At 42.5% G+C, this 24,764-nt stretch overlaps 1 protein-coding gene across 2 annotated transcripts in view; it reads right to left on the bottom strand.

Annotated features, from left to right (window-relative positions):
• fnip1 (folliculin interacting protein 1) overlaps positions 1–24,764 on the bottom strand; it is a 64,937-nt gene that overhangs the window by 26,987 nt on the left and 13,186 nt on the right. Inside the window, exons 2-6 of one of the 2 annotated variants that reach the window (XM_056285285.1) lie at positions 14,526–14,655; positions 8,279–8,422; positions 7,551–7,651; positions 5,214–5,288; positions 4,347–4,438 (exon numbers count right to left, since the gene is read on the bottom strand). In XM_056285285.1, the coding sequence (XP_056141260.1) occupies positions 4,347–4,438; positions 5,214–5,288; positions 7,551–7,651; positions 8,279–8,422; positions 14,526–14,655 (542 nt within the window). Of the gene's footprint in view, positions 1–4,346; positions 4,439–5,213; positions 5,289–7,550; positions 7,652–8,278; positions 8,423–14,525; positions 14,656–24,764 lie in introns of those variants that run through there. The other variant, XM_056285287.1, reaches the window with a different exon arrangement.

Raw genomic sequence — 24,764 nt, 5'->3', positions numbered from 1 at the left:
GGAAGGCTGATGGCATTGGCCTCCATACTACAACACAGCACCAAGGCAGTCAATGGGAACCCAACCCATCTCATTTTAGACCTACCCACCATTTCACTATTCCTTTCTAAATCTCTCATCTTCAACATGAGAAAATAATAAGGCCCATGAAAATAACTGAGGCCTGATGCTATGATCAAAACAATTGGTGGACGATTAGGGTGAGGATACCTGCAGTCAGTTTAGACTGAAGAGGTCACTTAGATGAGTGACGAAACGTTTCTGTTAATAAGCGTTGTATCCAGATGATTCAACTTTCTATGATGCTGGAGGATTGGTTAGGCTTATGAGAGCACAACAACTCCATTTGCAATGTCACAAGGGGGCAAATCCTACCTCCTGAGGTTGTTATAACGCAAACCAGGAGCAGAGAGAAACCCTACAGTCATGTGGATTTCACTGACTGATTCCCAAGGTGATAGCAAAACATTTATTTACACACCAATACCCCTTTCCCAGAAATAAGGAAGTGTCAACAGCCTGCTAGATGCAACCCACGACTGTTGTAACATGCTTTTGTTTGCTGGTTCTTGCCCTGATGCTGTACAGAATCAAATAGGTTGCTAAATCTTTGTACAGCCTGGTGCAAAAGCCTGGCAATGCAGACGCAAATGAGGGCATTGACGGTTGTGTTCTCAGGTGTCCTCCTTGTCAATATGTCAGCATGCGGAGTGGGTAGATAAAGTCGATACAAGCCACAGTAGGGGGGTGTGAAAACCACAAATTCATCATTTGAATGTGTAGTCAAAAAAGAAACAAAAAAAAGCATAGTTTACAGTAGGTTGTTGATGTGATTCAAGTATGTGTGTATGGGTGTGTGTGTGTATACATGTGACTTTGTTCCTGCAACACACCACACTCTGTAGCCACTCCAGCGTTGCATAACTGACAGAGTTACATGGCACGCTAACGTAAGGGCAACCTTAACAGGGCTGCAAGCAGGCAGCAATGCGCTAGCTAGCAGAGAGGAGGGCTATTTTTATAGAGGTAAGCGCCCCTGCACCAGCAGGCAGACAGAGAGAGATATAAACTAGAGGTTTCACACAGTGGGAGAGAGGAACGCAAAGTGCCAGGGAAGAATAGAGGGGATATAGCAGAGAGGATATTTAAAGAACACGCAGGGGAATTTTTTTCAGCAAATATGCTCTCTGATCAACTTACAACTACTAGCAAGAACACAGGTAGCACTTTCAACAGTGTATATCTTGAATTTAGTGTGTTAGATGCATTACTCTAATGTTTCCAAAGCACCCTGAATAGGAGCATCAGCTGAGCACCTAAAATGTAAGCTCGTATTATATAATACACATACTATACACAGGATGCTAAGCTAACTGGGATTATAACTGTACAAAGTGCTGCAAAGCACTTATGTGACCTGAAGCACAGGACTACATAAAAGGTATCCATTTCTTTGTGGTTATGATACATAGATCACATGAGCAATTTTCTTAGGAAACTGATGTAGGGAGTGTTACCTGAAAAAGGGACAGGTATTATTTAATTGGCAGGTGATGACACATACAGCTATGAGAGTGGTCACAGACTTTCACCTGGAGTGGAAACAGGTGGCCCTCAGTGTTGTTTCCCCACCCACGCTGCAAGGCCACACATACTAAAAATACATGGCACACATGGCGCTGTAAGGAGCCCTATGACAAAGGCAGTCAGTTTAAACCCATGGTCCAGCTGGAAAAATATGGGGATGGGAAAAACCTCACTCAATAACTGCTGCTGATGTGCCCTTGGGCAAAGCATCTACCCCCTGCTGTTCCAGTGAAGCAGGCTATGTAACCTACAGTGGAGGACTGCGGCAGGTTGTGAATACAGCTGTGTAAAGATAGAGAAGGCTTGCTACAGAAAGAGCATTTTAGTTCAGGTAGCTTTCCCTGGTTTCATCATTATTATGTTTTTCTCCTTTCTTTTTATTAAAGAAAGCACTTTGCATAAGTGACCACTAAATGGCATTAAATATCAGAAAATAATGGTGATAATATTTTTGGTAACACTGTACATCTTTATTTTCCCAGGTATCAGAAATAAGGCAAGACTGGAAGTGACTGAGCTATTGAACAGAGCGTGAGATGGAGGGAGGTGAAGATAGGTTTTTTACTATTACTACAGCAACAGGCACCAACACCAGTGAGCAGAAATTCCCATGCACCATGCCCGTGTACGTGCTTCAATGCAGACCAAACTTGAGTCAGATAGCATCGGCAGGTTCTTATCAGGGTTTGCTTTGGCCAACCTTTGCACTAGCGGGTGGGGTCACCCACACAGGATGATTCAAAGGCAGACAGAAAGTTCAGCCAAGTCCAGCCTTTCATATACAGTCAAGTATACAAATGCAATCTGAACCTTTCTCTGACAAAAATACATGACACTAAACGAAATAGGACTTGGACAGCAACCCCACCCCATCTAGCACTGCAAGCAGGAAAAAAAACAAAGCCGAAGAATTATCTGGGCTGCAGCTAAGTGACTCAGATTGGTTGCAGACATGCTGTGATATTGCAAACTAAGACCATCACCATCTCTAAATACTCTACATACATGCATGCAGCTGCAGGGAGTCAAAGCCTGCAAAACCGCAATGACTGCTAGAGCAACTGCAACTGGATTGCACTACTACTGCTACTATTATTACAACTATTCCTACAGCCTTCACACACACATGCAGCTGAACACACAAGTCACGACCAGCGCAAGCTCCAACCTGAAAAGAAAGAGGCACTCTTGATGAGGCGCAGAGGGCCCTGCTCAGAAAATGCCCGTCGAGGGCTGCAGAGCTGAGAGAATCCTGGGCAGCACAAAAAAAAAAACAACAAACAAACAAAACAAAACAAAAAAAATAGGGAGGGAAAGAGAGGAAGAAAAAACAAGAGACAAAAACACGATATGAACCACTGTTAGTGAAGCTGTAAGGAGGAAGGTTGACCGCCCAAACCTTCCTGCTGTCAACAACTGAGTTATTGGAATTTTCTCTTTTTTTTGTTTTGTTTTGAGTCCAACATGACAGGATGGAGATCCACTGATAGTTCAGGGGTCAGTCAGACAGACAGGCAGGTAGGCTGTGATCACTCACAGAAAACACACTGACAAAATGCAAAAGAGGGTTTCTTTTTCTTGGTTCGCAAAACTAATGTTGTGCCCTTTTCTGTGAGGATGACAAATTATAACGGAACAAAAACAAAACAAAAAAACCAATCACATAGCTTGGTAGACTTTACCAACAGCTCTAAGGGTTTGAAAACTGGATGATGTGCGAGTCCTTAAATGACTTTTGCAATGTTTATTTAAGACCCAATTCAGTAACACCCCCCTCCCTTCAAATCACTAAAGTTAAATCAAGCCAACCCAGAAAAGATATGTTTGCTTTATCTTCACTAGGCAAAACCCCAATCAAAACAACATTGAGGCCTGTACTGGTTGACCTAGCATATGTATTTTCAAGTGAGGGCTTTTTTTTTCTTCAAACAATTGAGAAATCAGTTGATTACACCAAATATGCCCGTCAGCCACACCTGACCTGGAAAAACCTTATTAAATGTTTTCAGACTGTTTGTAAGGTCCCTAGAAGAGCTATTGGCAAATTCAATCCAGCTGTTTTCTTTTCTTTAAATCCACATAAGAATGTTAGAGACAAAAATGCAAAAACAGAATCTACTGCAACAACTTAGTTTTATCAAAGCAACTGAATTATGAATTGAGCTCAAGAGAAAGAAAAAGTTCAAGTTTCATATATTTAGTAGGGAAGTGGCAAGAACAAAACTGCTTAGTATAAACACACCGCGAATAATCTTTTGCGATACTGTCGCTTTACTTAAGTGACTGGGTCACTTAAAACTCAAATAGAACACACTGAAAAAGGAGAAATTAAAGTTGCACCTAACAGAGAAGTGAGGAACAAGAAATGAATTGTGCGGTAAAAACATGTTGCATATAACCGTGTTCTCTGTTTGTTCAAAAGTTGTGTTAGAACCTTTTGTTTTATGCTCAAAGGAAAGAAAACGAATGCTAGCGGTAACTTGGACAACAATCCTTAAGTAAAATTAAGTCTTTAACTCATGTAAAGTCCTAATGACATAATCCGGGCCACAATCACATTTGTGCCACGTCATTCATGCAGTCAGACATGCCCTACCGTTACTAGAACATGATATTTGAGAGAAATCCTTGCTATGCTAAAAATGATGTTTTTGGGGACAAAGGTGAATTGGGGGATGGTCATCTAACCAGGGCGCCTACAGCACTTTGTCCCTGGTTTGGCATTGACAGCATTTACAGTGCTATGTTGCTTTGGTTACCTATGTTTCCGAGGAGACCATTGGCCCCGGTGTTCTGGTCGGGCTTGAGAGTGTTGGAGTCCTGTCCGATAAACTCAAGGCTGTCCTGTAACCTGTCCATTAAGGAAGAAAAAAAAATAAAAGGCAAAAATTTTTTTATTTTGACAATTCAAAACAAATTCTGAACACAAATAAAACATATAAATATCAACATGTCTGTGAATGTTCTCATTCATCCAGGTCATGGTTATCCAAAGGAGTTGAATCAAGTGCAACTGGACTTGGTATATATCCGTGAAGACATTTCGCCTCTCGTCCAAGAGGCTTCCTCAGTTCGTGCCTTTCTGACTAGACCAAGTTAGTCTGACTGGCTGGTGATGAGACTCCAAATATCAACGTATGTTTAACAATATATCCCCTCAGAAGGGAGACTTATTTTCAATCTAATCCTGTATGGAAATTGCACCATGATCAAACTTGCCCCTTAAATATGTAGGGCATATACTATATAACATCATGGATAAGGAATGGGAAAAGGGGAACAGAAGGAGGATGCAGGACAGACTGAAGCAAAGAAAGGGGGGGGGGGCAGAGACAGCTAACAACAGTGTTGGATGGCATGCTGGAGTGAAGAAGAAAAGAATGGAGGAGGATGTAATGAGTAGAGAAAGTCAGAACAAGAGAGAGGAAGCGTAAGAAGGCAGTTGGGCAGAGATAATAGATCTCTGGGTGAAGTGTTTGCAGGAAACATTGTTTAGTTACAGATGAAAATAAGTGAAGACAAAAGAGGGCATTTTCTGCAACAACATGTTTGTGTGGACTTTAGTGATCAGGCTGCGAGAAAGGGAGAGGATGTGTGTCTGTTTTTGTGTGTGTATGTTTGCTTACGTGTTTAAGCTGCCATATACGCTACCACCTGTCCTGGCTGTGAAGACCTTACTCAGCATCAGCTGAGACGGAGACCTGATGTGAAGACAGAACAGCACAAAAAAAGTCAGTATGACCTGTGTCATTTGTGTGTGAGAGAGAGTGTGTGTGTGTGAGAGAGAGCGAGAGAGAGATGTGTATCCAACTCGAGTCCCTGGGACCCATAGCACTACTGATATTCCACCTATAATCAGGTGGAACACCCGATTTTGAACCCATGGTGAGTTTTTAGACCTGCCAGAAGAGGTGAATGCAATTAACTACCTCAGATAGTTGACAAAGCAGCAACCATGTTGAAAAGCATATCATCACTTCCAGATCCACCCTTACTCTCTTCATCAATTTCATTCACTCACAACCTTTCCCCTTCCTTGTCCGTTTTTTTTTCCAAAATCCTGCTCATTGAAAATCCAAGGCATTGATCTTTTGTTTCTATTTAGGGATGCACAGAAGTGGTATTGGTGTGGGAATTGTGCTGAGAGACCAAGCTTCACTGATTCTATTACTTTAATAAGAAAACCGTCAATCCTAACATTTAGGATTTAAAAGCAATTTGGTTCTCTGCTTTTCTGACATGTGGGAAAAGATATCAGATTAAATGGATCATACTGCAATTCTTTTTTTTTTATTATTATTCATTTTCAGAAATATATAAACTTTTTCAACTACGTTTCCATCAGTCTCTGTCTCTGGGTCTTGTACTTCTTACTGGGCAGAAACACAGGTTGTCAAATTCAACAGTAGATTTTCAAACTCACAGGCCATTAGCACAGATTTCCCTCAGGGGTGTGTCCTCTCACCTCTGCTCTACTCTGTATATACCAATGACTGTATTTCACACTGACACTGTAAAAATGACTAAGTTTGCTGATGATACGACACTGGTGGGACTGATTCCCTGTAATGATGACACAGCTTACTTTCTATAAGCGCCTCTCTTGTTGATTGGTGTAGCGATAAAAATCCAGAGCTGAACATCAACAAAACTAAAGAACTTGTGGTTAACTTCCGTAAAAATCAGGGAGAGCTACTACTGCTGGCCATTAACCACATTGGATTACAATCTCTTCCTCCATGAAATGGGAAGACACTTCACCACCATCCAGAAGAAGCCTCACCAAAGACTATTCTTTCAAAGGCAGCTTAGGGAACTTGGAGTGTCAATGGTTGCAACGTTACAGTTCTACAGAGCTGTAATAGAAAATGTGCTCAATTTCTCAATAACTGTATAGTATGGCAATTCTAAAGCCTATGAGAAAAACCTGTTGGTCAGAGTCATGCGCATAGCTTCAGAAATAACTGGCTGCGAACGCCCTACCATTTCTGAACTATACCATATTCGCATTCAGTGGAAAGGTTTTAAAAGTTTAAAGGACTCCTCACACCTGGCCAACACCCTGTTCAACCATCTCCCTTCGGATAAGACTCCTCAGTATCAAGACCAGAACTTCTTGCTTCCATAACAGCACTTACCGTGCAGCAATTCACATCCTAAATGCTTCACTGATCGTACAAGTATAGTCTCCTTAAGCACATGGACTTTAATGGCATGGGATATATGGTTGCATTAACTGAATTATACCTGTAACAGTATGTTTTTGTGGACGTTCCTTGTGTGTATTGTGTGGTTATAGGTTTACTCTTGTTATCTGTGAGCACACCAAAACAAATTCCAAATCAACTGTCGAAACAAATTCCAAATCAACTGTAAAGTTGATATGGTGATAAATTACTGAATCTTGAATTTGAGAGTAAGATTTTTGCCTTTTCATTTAATTTTGTTTTGTTGCATTTAAAGTTGCTACTGGGAGTTTTAGTATTTTTGTTGGCTTTTCGTGCTCCTGTGGACAAAAACACGAAGAACAATTTCATTTCACATTAGCATTTCCTCTTGTCACAAAGATCTACATTTGTCCACCAGTAGCTTGTGCATTTGTGTAGAAGAGAAGAGTGAGAGACTGAGAGGAGTTTTGGAAAAAGAGGTATGCAAGATATTCAGTGACAAGGAAATGTATCTGATTTTGGCTATGTATCCCGTCTGTGTGCAGATTTTCACAGGGAATCCCACCCTGACTCAAACATTTCGAATCATGATATAGCAACATCTAATCTTCTTGCTGACAGACTCGTTTGCTTATGTCGGTCATGTGGAGGCATCAAAATTTAATTGACACCAATAGAAAAAGTCCTGGTACCATGTTTAATATTCTTAATTATCGAGGGATGGGATGTGTACATGATGGTTTTTCAGTTGTGGAGGAAAACAAAATGCTACTGATAGATTTCCATTCCTCTTACCTAATGTGGTGGATCTTGAGAGTGGAGCCTTTGTAGCTCATGGCCACAGAGCCAAACATCATCTCCCCAAGCATGACCACATCGGATGAACACCTTGAGCCCTGGAGGACAGCAGAGGAGGAGAGCAAAGAGAGGAGGACAGGGTTTTTTTTTCAATACGAGGCTTTTAACAGTGGGAAACTTCTTATGTTACATCCAGCATCAGAGGAACATTGGTGATTTTAAATTGACACTGTAAATACCCCTATATACAAAGTCATGAATTGCTTCAACACTTAAAACTTCTCAGCTCAGTCAAATGTTCAACAACAAGCCTAATCTACTGACCACTGATAAACAAAAAAAAAAGGTCTGTCTGGCCATGTAAAAATGTGCAATGCACAATGAGTAAAACCAATAATCCTCCCTAATGGTGAAAGGCAGTAATTCTGGTTATCTTCGGTATTGGAAGGTAAAATGGTACCACGTCACAAAACTTTCAAATATCATGGTTTTTTAAGGCTGCGAAAATAACAAGAAGTGTATCGGACACATAATGAGTATGTTGTGCACTGGAGCTTGACAGTGAGGTTACTTCTGCTTGGAGCATAACAGCTAGCTATAGGGGAGGCCTCCCGTCCCTGAGCTTGAATGCAAGTCAATGGTAATTTTATAGATAGATAGACAGACATAGATAGATGTGTTTGTGTGTGTGGGGGGGGGGGGCTGTATGTGCATCCGTCTGCTACCTGGAAGCGGAGGCCCTGCTCTCTTGTGTCTCGGCTCTCAGAGGCACAGGAAGACGAACTGTCCAGGGAGCTGCTGCTGCCCCCTGTAGGACGGAGTTGACAGCACTTCCCGAACATTTTCGCCTGGCCCTCGCCACACATTCTCTGTTGGGTGACACACACATGCACACACATCTCAGCATAATTTTGGGCACAAACACAGACACCAGTGTAGAAGGGTAAATACTTGCAGGTGGTTCTGCCCACACACATTTTTCTGTGTGAACATGCCCGCACATTGACATACACCAAATGCAGGAACACAGACTCGAGATCAGAGCAGGAATCCAACATTTTGTCGACCTTACAAGCCTCTTTCACTTTACTACCTGACATTTAAATGTTGGAACATAGAAGCATCTTGGAAAAATAGATATTTGCAGACTTAACTTTTCAGCAAAAGCCAAACATTTACCTTGAGTGAATTTCCCATCATGGTGAAGAATGAGTTCTTGATAACCACACCAAGAAAGGCAATAGGCTTATCAGGGTATGGCTCTGCTGACTGGCTATACTGGCTTTTCTAAAACCCATAAATAAGCCTATCATATTTAGTGAGATGTGTTATTTTCACCTGGGTGCTGACAACTGTTGTATAGCAACAGGAACAAAAAAACAAACAAACATAAAAACAAGACAAAAGACACACAACTTGGTCCCATTTCAAGCAACAAGATCAAACAGAAAGGTGCTGGATACCCAATTTGATTGCTATATAGTTTACTGGGGACCACAAATATGGGTAAAGCCTTCAGGTGGGTGAGGCATCACAAAACAACAAAAATACTCAACTCAAATGCAGAAATCTAGGGATTGGGGAACAGTGAACTGTTTCCTTTATTTCAACCATTACAGCTCCAATTGATATTTACTGGTCATACTATACTCCAGGAAAGCCAAAGCATCATACATAGCACCCTTAAAGGGGGGGGGGTCCATGTTTTCCTGTTTTTGAAGTTTTTATATAATTCTATGGCTTCCCAGTAGTGTTCACTATGTATTCAAATCCGAAAATTCAAATTTTGGTCGAAGTACGTTATGTTTTAGCATCAAAATGCTATTTTCCAAAGCCCTTCTAAAACCTTTCCCATGTGACCTAACCTTCGTCATGCTCCATGCTTACACTGTCAGTAAACTGCGTGTGTGGGGGGTTGAGGGAGGGGAGGGGAGGGGAAGGGAGGGCATCAGCACTAACCCGCGTCACTGCTTTTTGCTAACGGCTTAAGTGGGCGTTTCCATCTGAAGAACCCGGAAAAGAAAGCAAATAATGTCACCCTTTAAACATTACCATAGATGTATTTCTCCAAACAACTTCATGTCTAAATTCAGCTATGGGGTCCTGTGCTGTGGCAAGTTACAGTACAATGTGCCTAATCAAAAAAAGGTTCATGACAATCACATTTAATCTGTTAACAACCCGAGGCTGTGACAACATTTCAACCAAACTTTAAACCAAAACACTGATGATTATGCCAACAGTTCCCTTTCAGTCGATTCACTGGGTACAACACATAGTATGGGATATCACGCCCCTGCATGGCCTGACTGGAGATACCTCTATTCACGCCTTTCTGGCAGATGATCTGTGGTGATGTATATAAGGCCCTGCCTGAACTTAAATACATCCGTCACCACGGTCATCCCTCAGTTCTTACACTCTTCACCTCGCTAAGAACAAGAACACCTCTGCCGAGTTAGGCTTGCTAGCTACAGCTAGTTAGCTCTGCTTGTTCAATAGGTAACTGCGGGCTCAAAGTCAACTTAATGGCCCCTGTTGGTGTTAGTCACCAGCTACCCATGGAGTGCTAAATTTGAGTGTTTTGTCCACGAGCTTTGGAACTCAGGATGAGCCAAACACAAAACTGAACAAAGTCCAGGTCAGTGCGAGGTAATCCTCTTCTTTTTTCCTCAGCCATGTACAGCAATCAACCCTTGGGCCTGAGCATAAAAAACACAACAGCTAAGGGTCATTCAATTCACTGACAAAATCACAACCTACTAAAACAGATACTTTGTTGCAAAATAATAACCTATTAGCATTCTCACCCGTTTAATGTGATTTCTGAACGTCACTGCAGAGCTTCTCGACACCAGGGCTGTAAGATGTAACTTTCATCTTCACACAAAACTGCAGGCTCTCATCGATGAGGCAGGAGCAATATTTGGATAATGTAGTTCATGCTTGAGGTAGGGAGACTCAAGACTAGCCACCGCTAGAGGTTCGGCAAAACTTAGATGAAAATGCACCGGGCCGCAGACGTAGGCTGGACACACATTTTAGCTGACGAAATGTTAGCACTTTTTGTTTTTTTAATCAGTGTATAGGCTACACATTTTTAAAATTGGAGAATGTAAGAATCACTTTAGGCCAACAAAAATGATAAATCCATTATTCAAGCCGCTTATCCTGAGTAGGGTCACGGGACGCTGGAGCCTATCCCAGCAGTCATTGGGCAGCAGGTGGGAAGACACCCTGGACAGGCTGCCAGTCCATCACAGGTCCGACACATTCACACCTAGGGACAATTTAGTATGGCCGATTCACCTCACCTACATGTCTTTGGACTGTGGGAGGAAATTGCAGCACCCAGAGGAAACCCAAGCAGAAGCGGGAAGAACATGCAAACTCTACACAGGATGACCTGGGATGACCCCCAAGGATGGACAACCCTGGGGTTCAAACCCAGGACCTTCTTGCTGTGAGGCAACCGCATTAACCACTGTGCCACCCACAATGATAAATGGAATTTAAAATGTAAAAAAAAAAAAGACAAAAGTTTTTCATTCATTTCCATATAATGTTTTGTCAAAGCCACAGCGAGCCACTGGAGAAGGGCTCATGGGAGCTCATGGGCTCCGGAGCCGCAGGTTGCTGACCTCAGTGCTGGGTCTATGATGCACTATGTTTGACCCCGATTTGGTGACTGCTCTGTGGAGCGTGAATACATGTCCCATATTCTATGTGTTGTATGGAATGAATTGACTGAGAGGGAACAAAACATTATGACTATAACTTCTGTTCCCTGAAGGACAGGAACAAGGTGCAACACTAGGTTGCCCCACTGGGCTCGGTGAAGAGCGGCTATCGAACTGAGGGATGGCTGTGACAGATGTAGATATGTGCAGGCGGGGCCTCACGTATGTCACCACAGCTCATCTGCCGTAAAGGCGTAAATAAAGGTGTCCAGTCAGACCACACAGGGGCGGGATATCCCATACTATATGTGTTGTACCTCATTCCTCTCCTTCAGGGAACAGAAGTTATTCATAACATTTGGTTACACATCTTAGCAGAGTCACAACAAACTGAACAATATTTTACCAGTCTCTCACAATAAAGAAACTTAATAAAAAGGCATATAAACCGAAAGAATAAGCTCTTCTTTAAACATAAGAATACGAGCTGAAATCACTCAGTCAGCTTGTGTCATGTGCCTTCTTAACTTGGCACTATACTCCAGAGTAATGCATTGGGGGTCTGCATACGTAGCTGGGTTTCAAATTCTCATTTCATACTGTCAATGTGTATGTGATTGTGTGCGAGATAGAGAAAGAATGAGAAGGACAGCTTGACAAAATAAGTGACAGAGACACCAAAAAGGAGAGGAAGAAAGAGAATGAGAAAGAAACAGAGCTCAAAGACACAGTGCCTGTGTTTTCTGTGTGTGTGTGTGTGTGTGTGTGTGTGTGTGTGTTGCTGCAGTACAGCCAAACCCTGCAAGTGTGGCATGTACACAGAGGCCAGGAGCATGTGACTCCCAGTCACATGACTTCCCAAGAAACTTATGTGCAAGACTGCACTGCACTAATTCCCTGTTGAACACCCCCCATACTCCTCGAACTCCCATTCTCCTCTCTTGCTCTTTCCCACTCTATTTCTTCCATATCCATACCGCTCTCCTCCTCCTCTACCTGTCTCTCTCTCTTGTTCCGAAACCCTTTGCCTTTCACTCCTCTTCCCCTCTCGCTCTCTCAACTTCTCCACCTCTCTCACCATTCCTTCCTTTCCATTGCCTCTCTCCCTCAATATAACTTTTTCCAGTCCTCTCTTTGAGCCACTTTTTCCTCACACTGACCCTCTTTCTGCCCCTCAATCTCTCTCTATCTCCTAAAAGACAAAATCTTCCAGGTGAAGAAAAAAAAGTGTCTATCATGTGACTGAAGTCACACAGTAATTGGCTAAGTACTAACCAGGCAGCAGCATGCACTGAATTAAAAAACCCGGACACAACCCTGACCGCAAACACACCCAGACACACACACACCCCTTTGAATTTTAATATGCATACCCTCAGCTATTCTAACAACTAGCTTCAAGCAACTGTCAGCTAAGAGACACACACACAGACACACGCACACACACTCTCTCTCTCTCTCTCTCTCTCTCTCTCTCTCTTTCTCTCTCTTTCTCTCTTTCTCTCTCTCCCGCCTTTCTATTCTTGGTCTTTGTCCAGTTTGGCAGTACTAGTTGGGTAAATCCACATGTTGACGGGTACACTAAAGCACAAGGGGATGAGGACAACACCAGCCGAGAACAGTAAAGACAGAGAGAGAGAGAGACAGAAAGAGAGAGAGACAGAGCAAGAGAGAGAGAGAGAGAGAGAGCTTGGACGGGAATGGCAATGAGGTTTTCAGAGGCAAGAATGTAAAAGGAAGAACAAGAGGAGGAGAAATGAGAGAGGGATAAAAGTGCAGTTGAATGTAACTGAATTCAATCAACCTAAAGTCTAACCTAAGGATTTTTCTTTTGGACCATATTTTGCAGCTTATATTCAGTTATTTCCTTTTTTTCCATCCTTTTTTTTTTCAAAAAAAGAAAAGAAAAAAACGCTATTTTTATGTGCCATTCTGAATGTTCTGAAACTTAACTAAAGAGAGAAAGAAAGAGAAAGAAAAGGAGAAAGAGATCGATAGAGAAAGAGAGAGAGAGACGGAGAAGGGTAGAGTGAGACAGGGAGTGACATGCCTGTCATGTGAGTGTGAAAGAATGCTGCTTACACATGGTCTGTCAGCTGACGCTATTATTACTGGAGATAAGAGCAACAGAACAAAGCCGCTCTCCAACTGCCGCTCCACAGAAACCCACAGCAACAAGGACAGCACACACTGTGACAGGAACACACATCAGTCATCCTAGATGTGCATGTTAACGTGTGTGCATGTGTGTGCACATGTGTGTGTGTGTGTGTGTGTGTGTGTGTGGCTGCATGTGCTTGTGTGTGAAAAGCTGCTGCAGAAAGGCGTGGCAGTCACATACATTAAAATGAAAAAGGAAAACAAAGGGATTATAAGCGGGCAGCATGGCTCAGGAGGTAGAGCGGGTCAACTAGTAATCGAAAGGTTCCTGGTTCGAACCTTGGCTCCTCAAGAGAGCATGTCGAAGTATCTTTGAGCAAGACACTGAACCCCTAACTGCTCCCGATGAGCAGGTTGGTGCCTTGCCATCACTGTATGAGTGGGTGTGTGTGAATGGGTGAATGTGAGGAATACATTGTAAAGCACCCTGAGGGTTCGGTAGACTAGAAAAGCGCTATATAAAACACAGTCCATTTGCAATTACATATCATCGCTAACAATAATCCACACACGTTGGTGAGATCAGTGATGGTTCGTTGTTGGAAACAGAGGGTTTTTTTTAATTACATTGAACTGAATGATATGGCTGTGTGGCCACATCTCATCAATTGTGATGGGAGTGCCTGTCTGCGTTTTACAAACTAACAACCATTATGGATCTCGGCCTCTTTTCAGCCATATTTGTGAGATAAGTCACAGGTGCATCCTCATTAACACCATTACCAGTTTCTCCTAACCTGAGGATTGTAACTCAACAAAACAAAAACACACACACTCAACCAGAACACACACCATGTTCCCCCTTTTCACTCCTTGCTCTATTGTAGTTTTCTGTGGGGCGCTCCTGGTGGGCAGGTGGGCTAAGGCACATCTCTTGTGCTTGTGATGTGCATATGAATTCATGAAATTAATATTTTTAATTATTACTGCCTGTAAATATCTCTTTCTGTCTCCCTCTGTGTAGTTTCTTAAGTTTTCAGATTTATTTATTTTTTAATGCGCACTAGCTTAATTTATCCACTGCACTCTCTGGGATTATCATAAAGGAAATCTCCTGCCCCTTAACATTAATATCCAAAACACACGTGGGATGCCTTAAGAAGGGCCAAATACAAAGAAAGAAGTGACTTACTGTGATGGGGGTCTCCTCTGCACCCCTTTTCTTGGCATTTGAGTCGAAGAGAACATTCCTACCACGCTGCTCACAGTCCTGGTACACTATCAGCCGGATCTGACTGGGCTCTAGCTGGGGGGTGGGCCAGCTAGAAGGAGCATGGGCAGAGACAAAGATGCGAGAGGGAGAGAGACAGAAAGATGCGAGAGAGAGAGAGAGAGAGAGAGAGAGAGAGAGAGAGAGAGAGAGAGAGAGAGAGAGAGAGAGAGAGAGAGAGAGAGAGAGAGAGTGAGAGTGAGAGAGATAGAGAGAGAGAGAGAGAGAGAGAGAGAGAGAGAGAGAGAGAAAGGAAAAAGAGTGGCAAGAGGAGGATGGAGTGAGGAGTAAGGGAGAGAAGAGAGAAAGGGATTGTGCAGAGAAAAACAATGTTAGGAGAAAACCACTATACAGTTGCAAAATCATTATAATCTCAGTGATTGTGAAGAAAGAGGGAGAATGTGAATGAGCACAAGAGAACACAAGACAAGCAGAGAATGAAAAAACTAGGGGTGTAACGGTGCACAAAAACCACGTTTTGGTACGTAACTTGGTTTTGGAATCACGGTTCAGTACGTTTTCAGTACAGCGAGGGGAAAAGAAATGAAAGTGATTTACTGAGCAAACTAGGGTATGGCTCCGTCTTTCTTAAACAAAAAAAGTCTGTCAATACTATGCAAATGTACATAGGAGTTTGCATAACTTCAGATTTTTTAAAGTCGACTGTCATATGATGAAAATAAAGTCAACCATGACTAATCTCTGATGATGTCATGAATAAAACCACAGGAGAAGGGACTGGTTTGCAACAAGTGACAAGCTGTATTAGCAAAACTTACTGCATATGCTGACCACAGACAGCTCATACACATCATTCACACAGAACAGAAACAAGTAGAAACAACAAGTTGCAGCTCAGCTGCATTAACACATGTAATAATAACTTATATGCGCCACAACTCCCATTTAAGTGCGAAAAATTAAAAAAAATTGAAGTACTGGGAGAAACACTCGAGGAGGAAAACAAAACTAAGGCAAGACCTAGCATGTAAGCCTACTCACAGTCATAGTCCTGCTCAGTCACAGTTTCTGCTTTTCGATCCTGGCCGTCGTAGTGGTGTTTAATAGTATCCCACAGCCTGTTGTAAGACGGGCCAGGTTCAAAAAAGGCAGTAGGTCTATGAAGCCTTCTCCCTCCATGTACTGCAGCTAAAGGTCTAATGTCTAATGAAATTCACCAGCAAATTGGGGATTTGCAGCCATCTTTTCTCTGCTCCGGCAAGGTGTTTGGTGAAGTCGCCAATTGACCACTGTCCAGAGGATTTGGATCGTTCTTCAGCAGCTAGTGTCAATGTACCACTACTGCAGGGGTCGGCAACCTTTTGGATGTTCCATGAAATTTTACCAAGTCAATAAATAAATAATCACAGACCTGAGTGCCAGTTCATTTTCATACTGAATATTTATTTCATTATTTACTGCTACTGCTTGTCTCCCCATCTAGATTCTGCATGCCAAAAGATCTGCACTCTACACACGTGCACATTTAGTATTTGTCCAAATGCATGTATGCATGTATGTATGTATGTATGTATGTATGTATGTATGTATGTATGTATGTATGTGAATGAGAGGTATGTATGTATGTATATGTGAATGAGAGGGAGGACAGCGGAATGGTGGGGATGCAAGGAGTAGAGGTGAAGAAGGCGTATGAGTTTAAATACTTAGGGGTCAACTGTCCAAAGTAACGGGGAGTGCAGAAGAGAGGTGAAGAAGAGAGTGCAGGCAGGGTGGAGTGGGTGGAGAAGAGTGTCAGGAGTGATTTGTGACAGAAGGGTACCAGCAAGAGTTAAAGGGAAGGTTTACAAGATGGTTGTGAGACCAGCTCTGTTATATGGTTTGGAGACAGTGGCACTGACGAAAAGACAGGAGTCGGAGCTAGAGGTGGCAGAGCTGAAGATGCTAAGATTTTAACTGGGAGTGACGAAGAAGGACAAGATTAGGAACGATTATATTATAGGGACTGCTCAGGTTGGACGGTTTGGAGACAAAGCAAGAGAGGCAAGATTGAGATGGCTTGGACATGTGTGGAGGAGAGACGCTGGGTATACTGGGAGAAGGATGCTGAATATGGAGCTGCCAGGGAAGAGGGAAAGAGGAAGGCCAAACAGGAGGTTTATGGATGAGATAAGGGAGGACAATGCAGGGGCTGGTGTGACAGAGGAAGATGCAGAGGACAGGAAGAAATGGAAATGGATGATCCGCTGTGCTACCCCTAATGGGAGTAGGTGAAAGTAGTAGTAGTAGTAGTAGTAGTATGTAAATTACTAGTGCACAAAAAAATAATTCAATCTTACCGATTTAGTGCAACCCTTGTTTGTCATAATATCTGATAACCACTGATAGACGTAGAACATTTACATCCACACTCTCGTCAAGAGCTATGCTGAATACCGACGCATCTTTCAATGCAGGTTTGCTGGTGCCTTGCGTTTTCAGCCATGTCTGCAATGCACTTCTCTACAGTTCTCACAGAAACGGGCATTTCTTTCATCCTGTTGATGGTCGTGTCTTTGTTTAGTAATGCATCAGATATGACCTGTGAACTGTTGAGGAAAGCCTCTTTTATATACTCTCCATCGAGGAATGGCTTCCTGTGTTAAGCAATGCGCTGTACGCCTTTATAACTGCCCTCTGTAGCTTGGTTCTTGGTGGCACATCAGGTTGTAAACACGCTGCTTTGCTTCCCGTACTGGGCCACTGCCCTCTGGATTGATTCAGCTTTATAAACCTTATCTTTCAAGTTTTTCTTTTGCCTTTTTCAAAATGACATTTTGTCTATAGAACGTCTACAGTGCTTATGTTTTTTGTTTTTCTTGCCCTTTTGTATCTGTTTAAGTCGGAGAGTACTGCTGGCGTCATGTGTGGCTGTCACTTCTCCCTCTCGTAGCCCCCCCACCCTTCCCATCCACCCCTCTATGTCTTTGTTATGTTTATCTGTTGTCTTGTTTCACCGCCGTTTATTGTAAAGCAACTTTGAGTGTTAGAAAAGCGCTATATAAGTTTGATTTTATTATCATTATTATTATTTTTTTATTTTTTTTAATTTATTTCTGATTTTTCCCTTTTTTCTCCCAATTTAGTGGCCAATTGATCCCTATTTTAATTCAAACACCCACCCTCGTATTGCATGCGTTCGCCAACTGCATCTCTCCGGCCGGCAGTCTCGAAGGAAAGCGCCTCCCCACTTTCGTGACAAGGCGAATCCAAGCCGAACCACTGTTTTTCCGACACACACAGAGACGCATTCACGTGACGAACACAAGCCGACTCCGCCCCCCTCCCGAAGACAGCGTTGCCAATGATTGCTGCTTCATCGAGTCCGGCCACGGTCGGATCTGACGAGACCGGGGCGCGAACCCCAGTCCCCAGTGGGCAACTGCATCGACACCAAGCCGATGCTTAGACCGCTACGCCACATTATTATTATTATTTTACACTTGAAGTTCGACAACATTTTTGCAGCAGAGAGTGCACACAGCTCGGGCCTTTCCTGAAATAAACCCAAATTTGTTTGTCCAAGATGGCTGAAAGAGGCAAGTATTAGACAATATTGCTTCTGCCATTGTCAGTTGTTCTTGACATAAAGCAAAAAAGAGAGCTAGCTAGCTACGTGACGTGTTCACGACCACTATTATGCCTCGCTCATAGGCAGATCAGAGGGAGGGGGACGAGGGGATGATAGACCATGTCACTTGTGTAAGCTCTCTTGCTGTCAAAAACAGTGGTGTATTTTGAGATTCATTATTTCAGTATTATTGAATTGTTTTAGTTCACCATTTGGCTATGTTTTGTATTAAAAAAAAAATTTATCCAAAAAAATATATTAAAAAATGTTTGTTTTATTTTTTTTCCCCAATTGCACGGCGTGCCCATGTTAATGGCCTCACGTGCCACTGTGAGCACACATTGCTGACCCCCGCGCTACTGGTTTGCTGCGATGACCCGCCACTAGGCTCCTCCTCACCTGTTGTCTTCTCTGAGGCGTACATAATGCTAATGTCATAATCACGTGATCAGTGACTAGTTGACGTCAAGTTTAAAGAGTCATCACAGAGCAGTTAAGTCGACGAGTCTAGTCAAGTCGACTAGTCCATGTAACCTCTAGTCAATACTGTTGCAACCGGCTGCAACCTACTAATAAAAAAGTAAAATTAACTTAAAAATAAATTAAAATAATGCTCTCTCAAATAAATAAAAAATATAGAATAAACCCATAAACATAAGGTTCAGCATTTAGAAAATCAACTGTACTGTATTTGTATTCAAATTAGCAGCTTTCAGCTTCATGTTAGGACTGTGCATCATCAATATTCCCTCAATTTAATAAACAAGCAGGAAACTGTCCAGACCCTTTGGGCTTTAATTTTTGAATTTTGGGTATTACGATACCCAAAATCCCAGATGATATCAAGTCTTACATCACGATATCAATATATCGATATATTGCCCTATAGAAAAACTCCTGCATGCGATAGGGAAAAATAATTCTAGCAAGTGTCAGAGTTCCGCACAAGTATTACTTTCTATAGGCACACAGGCAAACAGAAACACGAGACGTGGGGCCCCGTGAAGATTTCCCCATGTGATATATTTCATAACAGCACATGTCTATCCCCTAACACCACATACAACCTCCTTCAAGGTATATTTGGCCAACATAGCAACACAGGCATAAAGCAACAAATACACAATGAATAAATCATAACTTAGTGTTTCATGATAGTTTACTTTCACAAACTAAAGAAATTTTTGACATGGTCAAAGGCCAAATTCTTTACAATCAATCATGTAATGTTCACCTTGTACCTGGTCTAATCCTGGTCTAAGACCTGTGTCTAAAAGAAGCAGCCCAACTCTGTAGTGACACCACCAGCCAAGTGTAAACATGGATGACAAAAATGGACGACAACAGGCCACAATAGCCTGGGATTAGGGCATAAGAGATGACCAACAATGGTACTAAGCCTGTAGTAAACATCCCTTGAGCATTGATCAATCCTAATGGACATGGCAGTACCAGCAGACTTCATGCCATGGGTGCCATTGGGAAGGCACAGGGATATGCCAAGACTACCAAGTGCATACCAACCACCGACACCACTGCTACACCGGACTCAGTAAATTCAGACAGCAAGTCCTCACTGCTCTCTATTAGCTTAAGTCTGCTGTTCTGCATTTAATAATTGTTTCTCCCAAGAATATTTTACCTAGTGTATATGCTCTTTTTCCAGACCTGACCCGCTTTGCATTCAGTTTAAAGCTAGAATGTCTGTGACATTCAAGCCCTTGCCAAACGAGTTCACACAATGATGATGAAGCCTATAAAGCTCTGTATTTCACAGTATACCTGAGTTTTAAAATCTGGTGTCTGAGTAACATTCATGCACTGCATTCCCATGCTGGCGAACTGGAAGTGATGCGTTTCAAGTCCACCAGTAATGACTGCTTTGCCAGAGCTGAACTTCTGTGGTACAAAAGCGTCTGTACGACTCTAATTGGCTTGCCTTCAGGGCTTTCTGCCAGAAAGCTTCCAGGCTTGGAAGCTATGGCGGAAAAAACCAAGACGTGTCCAAGAAAAGGTTTTGGTTGTAAACTGTCCTTGGATGTTTGAGTTTTTCACAGTTTACTGTAGATAAGCAGGGAAAGAATGCTTTTAAAAATCGTAAAGTTGAATTCCGCTATTTATGTCATATTTGGAAAAACTGCAATATGTACCGGATCAGCACGAAAATATTCGCTATAAAATTGAATTGAAGGTAGCTGCTGAGTCTCAGCACTACTGATATTTAAAGAGTGAGCTGAGAGAATGTCTCATTTCCTTCCTAATTTCACACTGTGGTTTGATTGGGATTTGAACTGGTGACCTTCCAGATGCTATTCTAATTGGATTACCATGCCTGAGATTAGTCAGTAAATTATTTTTCAGAGCCAACGATGTTGCAGTGGTAGGTTGATTAATCTGTCCCATCCAAGTTTTGTAGAAAAAAAATAGGAGCACTAGTAAATCACTGCCTGAAAGTTGGGTTGCCCCAGAATGAAAGAGTTTGAACTGCGCCATTTTTACTGGCAGCCTGCTATCTTCTACTCAGTAACTGTTGCTTGTTACTTGTGGGCCAAATTCTTTGGCTTCGTCATCTCCAGAATACTGCCCACTTCAGGTATATTTGTAGGGGCTTTATTTCACATGTCCGGACAATACTTTTTGAAGAAGGAAAGGAACAGCATAATCAGATTTGCATCAGACCAAACTTCAGACCAAAACTAGCCTAATAATTTAAGGACTGCTCCCTCTTCAAACCAGGTGTTGTTCCAACACAAATAAGCCCAGAACAAATTGGTGAATGCCAAGGCTGTCCTCAAGGCAAATCCTTGAGGACAACCTGTTTCAGTCAGCAAGAAATCTGAGATTCAACATTCATGTTCTAACAAGATAATGATCCAAACCACACAGAAAAACTACTAAGGAATGGTTTTAAAAAACAAGGTTAATTTTCTGGAAAAGTCCAACCAAAGCCCAGAGTTAAGTCCCTTGAAAATCTGTGGTATGACCTGAAATTTGCTGTCAGCTGACACTCACCATCAACATGACAAAGTTGAGACGAACTTGTATGGAAGAAAAAGTGTTGCTTTAGATTGTGTCAATGATATTAAAAGTGATATTAAAAGTGCAACTTGAAACAGTTTAGGATGCCCACTAATATGTTAGGCGTGCTTTAAAAAGTCCATAGATGTATAGTACTAAATAAATAAATGAGGTCAAGCCTGAGATAGCTCAGGCATTAATAAGTCCAATGGAAGTAGGCACAAAGCTTGACATGACCTGCTTGGTCTTGAATGGGAGTGACCTGTATCTGCGGCCTGAAGGTAGGTGGCTGTATTGGTTGTGCAGTATGTGTGTGGTGTCCGAGGCTATTTGTAGTTCTTTCCTTTTGGACCGTCTGCTGTATATGTTACTTAGTGCTTCTAGGTCCAGTCCAATGATTTTGCTGCTCATTCTGATGATTTTGTTGAGAGGCTTGAGGTGGATGTTACTCAAAGCACCAAACCAGTCTGTTATGTTCAAGGTGATGATGGATTCAATGAAGCACCTGTAGAAAGCTAATAGAACTGATGGGTGTACCTGGAGTTTATGGAGTTTCCTCAGAAAGAAGAGGCGTTGCTGACATTTGGAGAAGATGATTTCACCATTAGGTTTGAAGGTGAGTTTGTGGTCAGTTGTGGTGTTGAGGTATCTGTATGTCTCCACTCTCTATGGCCTGGCCACTGATCACCAGTGAAGGGATGGTGACCTGTCCATGATGAAAATCAATGACCAGCTCCTTGGTCTTAGAGGCATTGAGGTCAAGGCAATTCCCCCTACCATCATTATCATCAGTGGTCATTCAGGGTCGAGTATGACTGTCCTCCTTCTGGGTCTTCATGTGGGCATAGAGGCTGATCCTGGAGCCACATAATGGGAGGATGCCTGCACATGACAGCTTTTTATGCGGAGTGGCTGATGCGCCTGCAGCCACCACACAATCCTTGGCAAGGGGTGGCCAGAGCCCAATGGCTTGGAAAAACAAGACAATTGGGGACCACCCTTTGTGGCAGCCTTCATCCACCTTCACTGCCATTGTGACCTGGGGACATCTTCTGACAGTTCAGTCATTGAGGCCTTTTTTGGATTGCGCTTCGTCTGGAACCTCCCCCTTGACCTATCTACCTTGGGTGACCCTACCAGGAGTCAAGCTCTGGACAGTATAGCTCTTGGGATCATTAGTACACGCAAGCTTCTCCACCATGGCAAGGTGGCAATCCAGGAGAAGAATTTCCCCTACACCACTCTGAGAATGTGTCCATCTCAGCTTGAGCTTGTAGCTACCCTTCAGGGTTAGTGGTATCCACAATGACTGTGTCACAAGAGTATTTGATGTTGGTTATTTCTGGGTCTGAGCTCCTACAGTTAGTGCACAGAGTGAAGAGCACAGGTGAGATTACAGAGCCCTGTGGGGCTCCACTGGAGATGGTTTGAGTAGAACTGAACTGACCCTTGATCCTGACCACTTGATGTCTCCCTGTCAAAAATGAATGGATCCAGAGGGTCAGATATGGATTGACATCCATTTGGAGCAGCTTCTGTCCCATCAGGTGGGGTTGCACCATGTTAAGAGCACTTCAGAAGTCCACAAAGATCATTCTAACATATTCTTTGGGCTTCTCAAGATGGTAGAATGTTGAAGGACAAAAGAGATTTGTTAAAGAAAATCATTTTAGCAGTTTGTTCCATAACAAGGAGTTTTGTGGGAAACCTTACGCCCAAGGCAAACTCAGAAAAACCAAAAAGGAAAAAAGCTCCTACTAGAGGGCAAAATTACTTTGGTTGCATCAGATGGGAATCAAGTATTCCTAGTCAGGGCCAAGAAAACTTCCCCTTCAAAGAAAACAGACAAGTCTCATACACACACAAAAATGCATGCACACAACATCAGGGTGCGGATTTGTTGGCATTTAACGATATGCATGGGCACACCTTACATCCTTGTTAGCTCCCATCTGTTCAGGCAGGTCCCATAGGGTCTTGTGGAAGCTGAAGGATGTAACACATTTTTATTGCTCATTCATACTCTGTCATTAAGCCACTGTTGGGGAATTACAAGCCAGACAAGGATGGCTTAATGCTACCTTTAAATAAAGGCACATTCGACAGTTGAAGAATCCAACTGAGGTTCATCACTTTGCACTGTTCGGTAAAGTATAATATCAAACCGAAATTAGTTTTCAAATAATACTGATACAATACCACTGAAAGACAATAGTAAACAATGGTATTGAATTATTGCCCAGCCCAAGTTGCGGCCATATCTACAGTACACCAATATACCTAAAAGCCAGTAAGACCATTTAAGTAGTTGGTTTTAAAATCACAGATATGACAGTCCTATAATAATCAAATTGAATCTGACAGGGTTTAGTTTCATCATGTGAAATAATTTAAGGGTTTGAAAAAGACAGTAACCCATAATTCAATGTCACACCATCATGTTCCATGCTAAACTGAACAGCAAAGATGGCAATCAATAGAAAGGCAACCAATCCCTCAGTTATTTCTATACATTACATCTGAAAGACAGACCTGGCTAAAGGCCTGCTGTTTGTGTTACAGTGCTTCCGATTAGTGGAGCTAATCACAGACTTGACAAAAGCATGACATTATGTCTGACTGGTGCAGCCGACATCAGGTATGACTTTGATTGATCGAGATTGAGCCTTTATCAGTTAGGCTCCAAAGCTTTCTGGATTCCAGTTGAGGGAAAATGAAATGGATCACTAAAAGAACTTTATAACATACAAATACAAAATAGACATAGATGAATTAGATGTGAAATAAATGCAGAGGAAGAGAGAGCGAGACCAATGCAGACTGGCAGTTCCGACAGTTATCCTGGCTGGCATTTGTTCTCTTGGAAAGTTCTTTTTTTTGTTGCTTAGTTTTGATATATGTGTTTAGTTTGGATATATGTGCTCTTAGTTTGACTATATGTGTTCCAGTTTAGATATATGTGCTCTTAGTTTGGATATATGTGTTCTTCTTTTTTTTTGGGGGGGGGGGTTCCCATTTTTCTCCCTAACTGTACTTGGCCAATTACCCCACTCTTCCAAGCCATCCCGATCTCTGCTCCACCCCCTTTGCTGATCCGGGGAGGGCTGCAGACTACCACATGCCTCCTCCGATACATGTGGAGCCGCTAGCCGCTTCTTTTCACTGACAGTGAGGCGTTTCCCCAGGGGGACATAGTGCGTGGGAGGATCACACTATTCCCACAGTTCCCACTGCCCCCGAACAGGTGCCCCAACTGACCAGAGGAGGTGCTAGTGCAGCGACCAGGACACATACACACATCCGGCTTCCCACCCGCAGACACGGCCAATTGTGTCTGTCGGGATGCCTGACCAAGCCGGAGGTAACACGGGGATTCGATATGTGTTTTTAGTTTGGATATATGTGTTCTTGCAGTTTTTGTCTATGTGTTCTTGTCTTTGTGTTGCACTGCTGTGGGCTGGGGGAAATGATATTTCGTTTCATTTCATGTATGCAAGAACATGAAGTGAAATGACAAATTAAGTGTTCCTGATTCCTGACAGACTCAATGACACAGGAGGAAATGTGTGCAC

This window comes from Lampris incognitus, chromosome 8 (genome assembly GCF_029633865.1).
Source record: "Lampris incognitus isolate fLamInc1 chromosome 8, fLamInc1.hap2, whole genome shotgun sequence".
In the NCBI taxonomy this organism is placed as follows: domain Eukaryota; kingdom Metazoa; phylum Chordata; class Actinopteri; order Lampriformes; family Lampridae; genus Lampris; species Lampris incognitus.
This window is presented reverse-complemented; position numbering and strand designations above follow the sequence as displayed.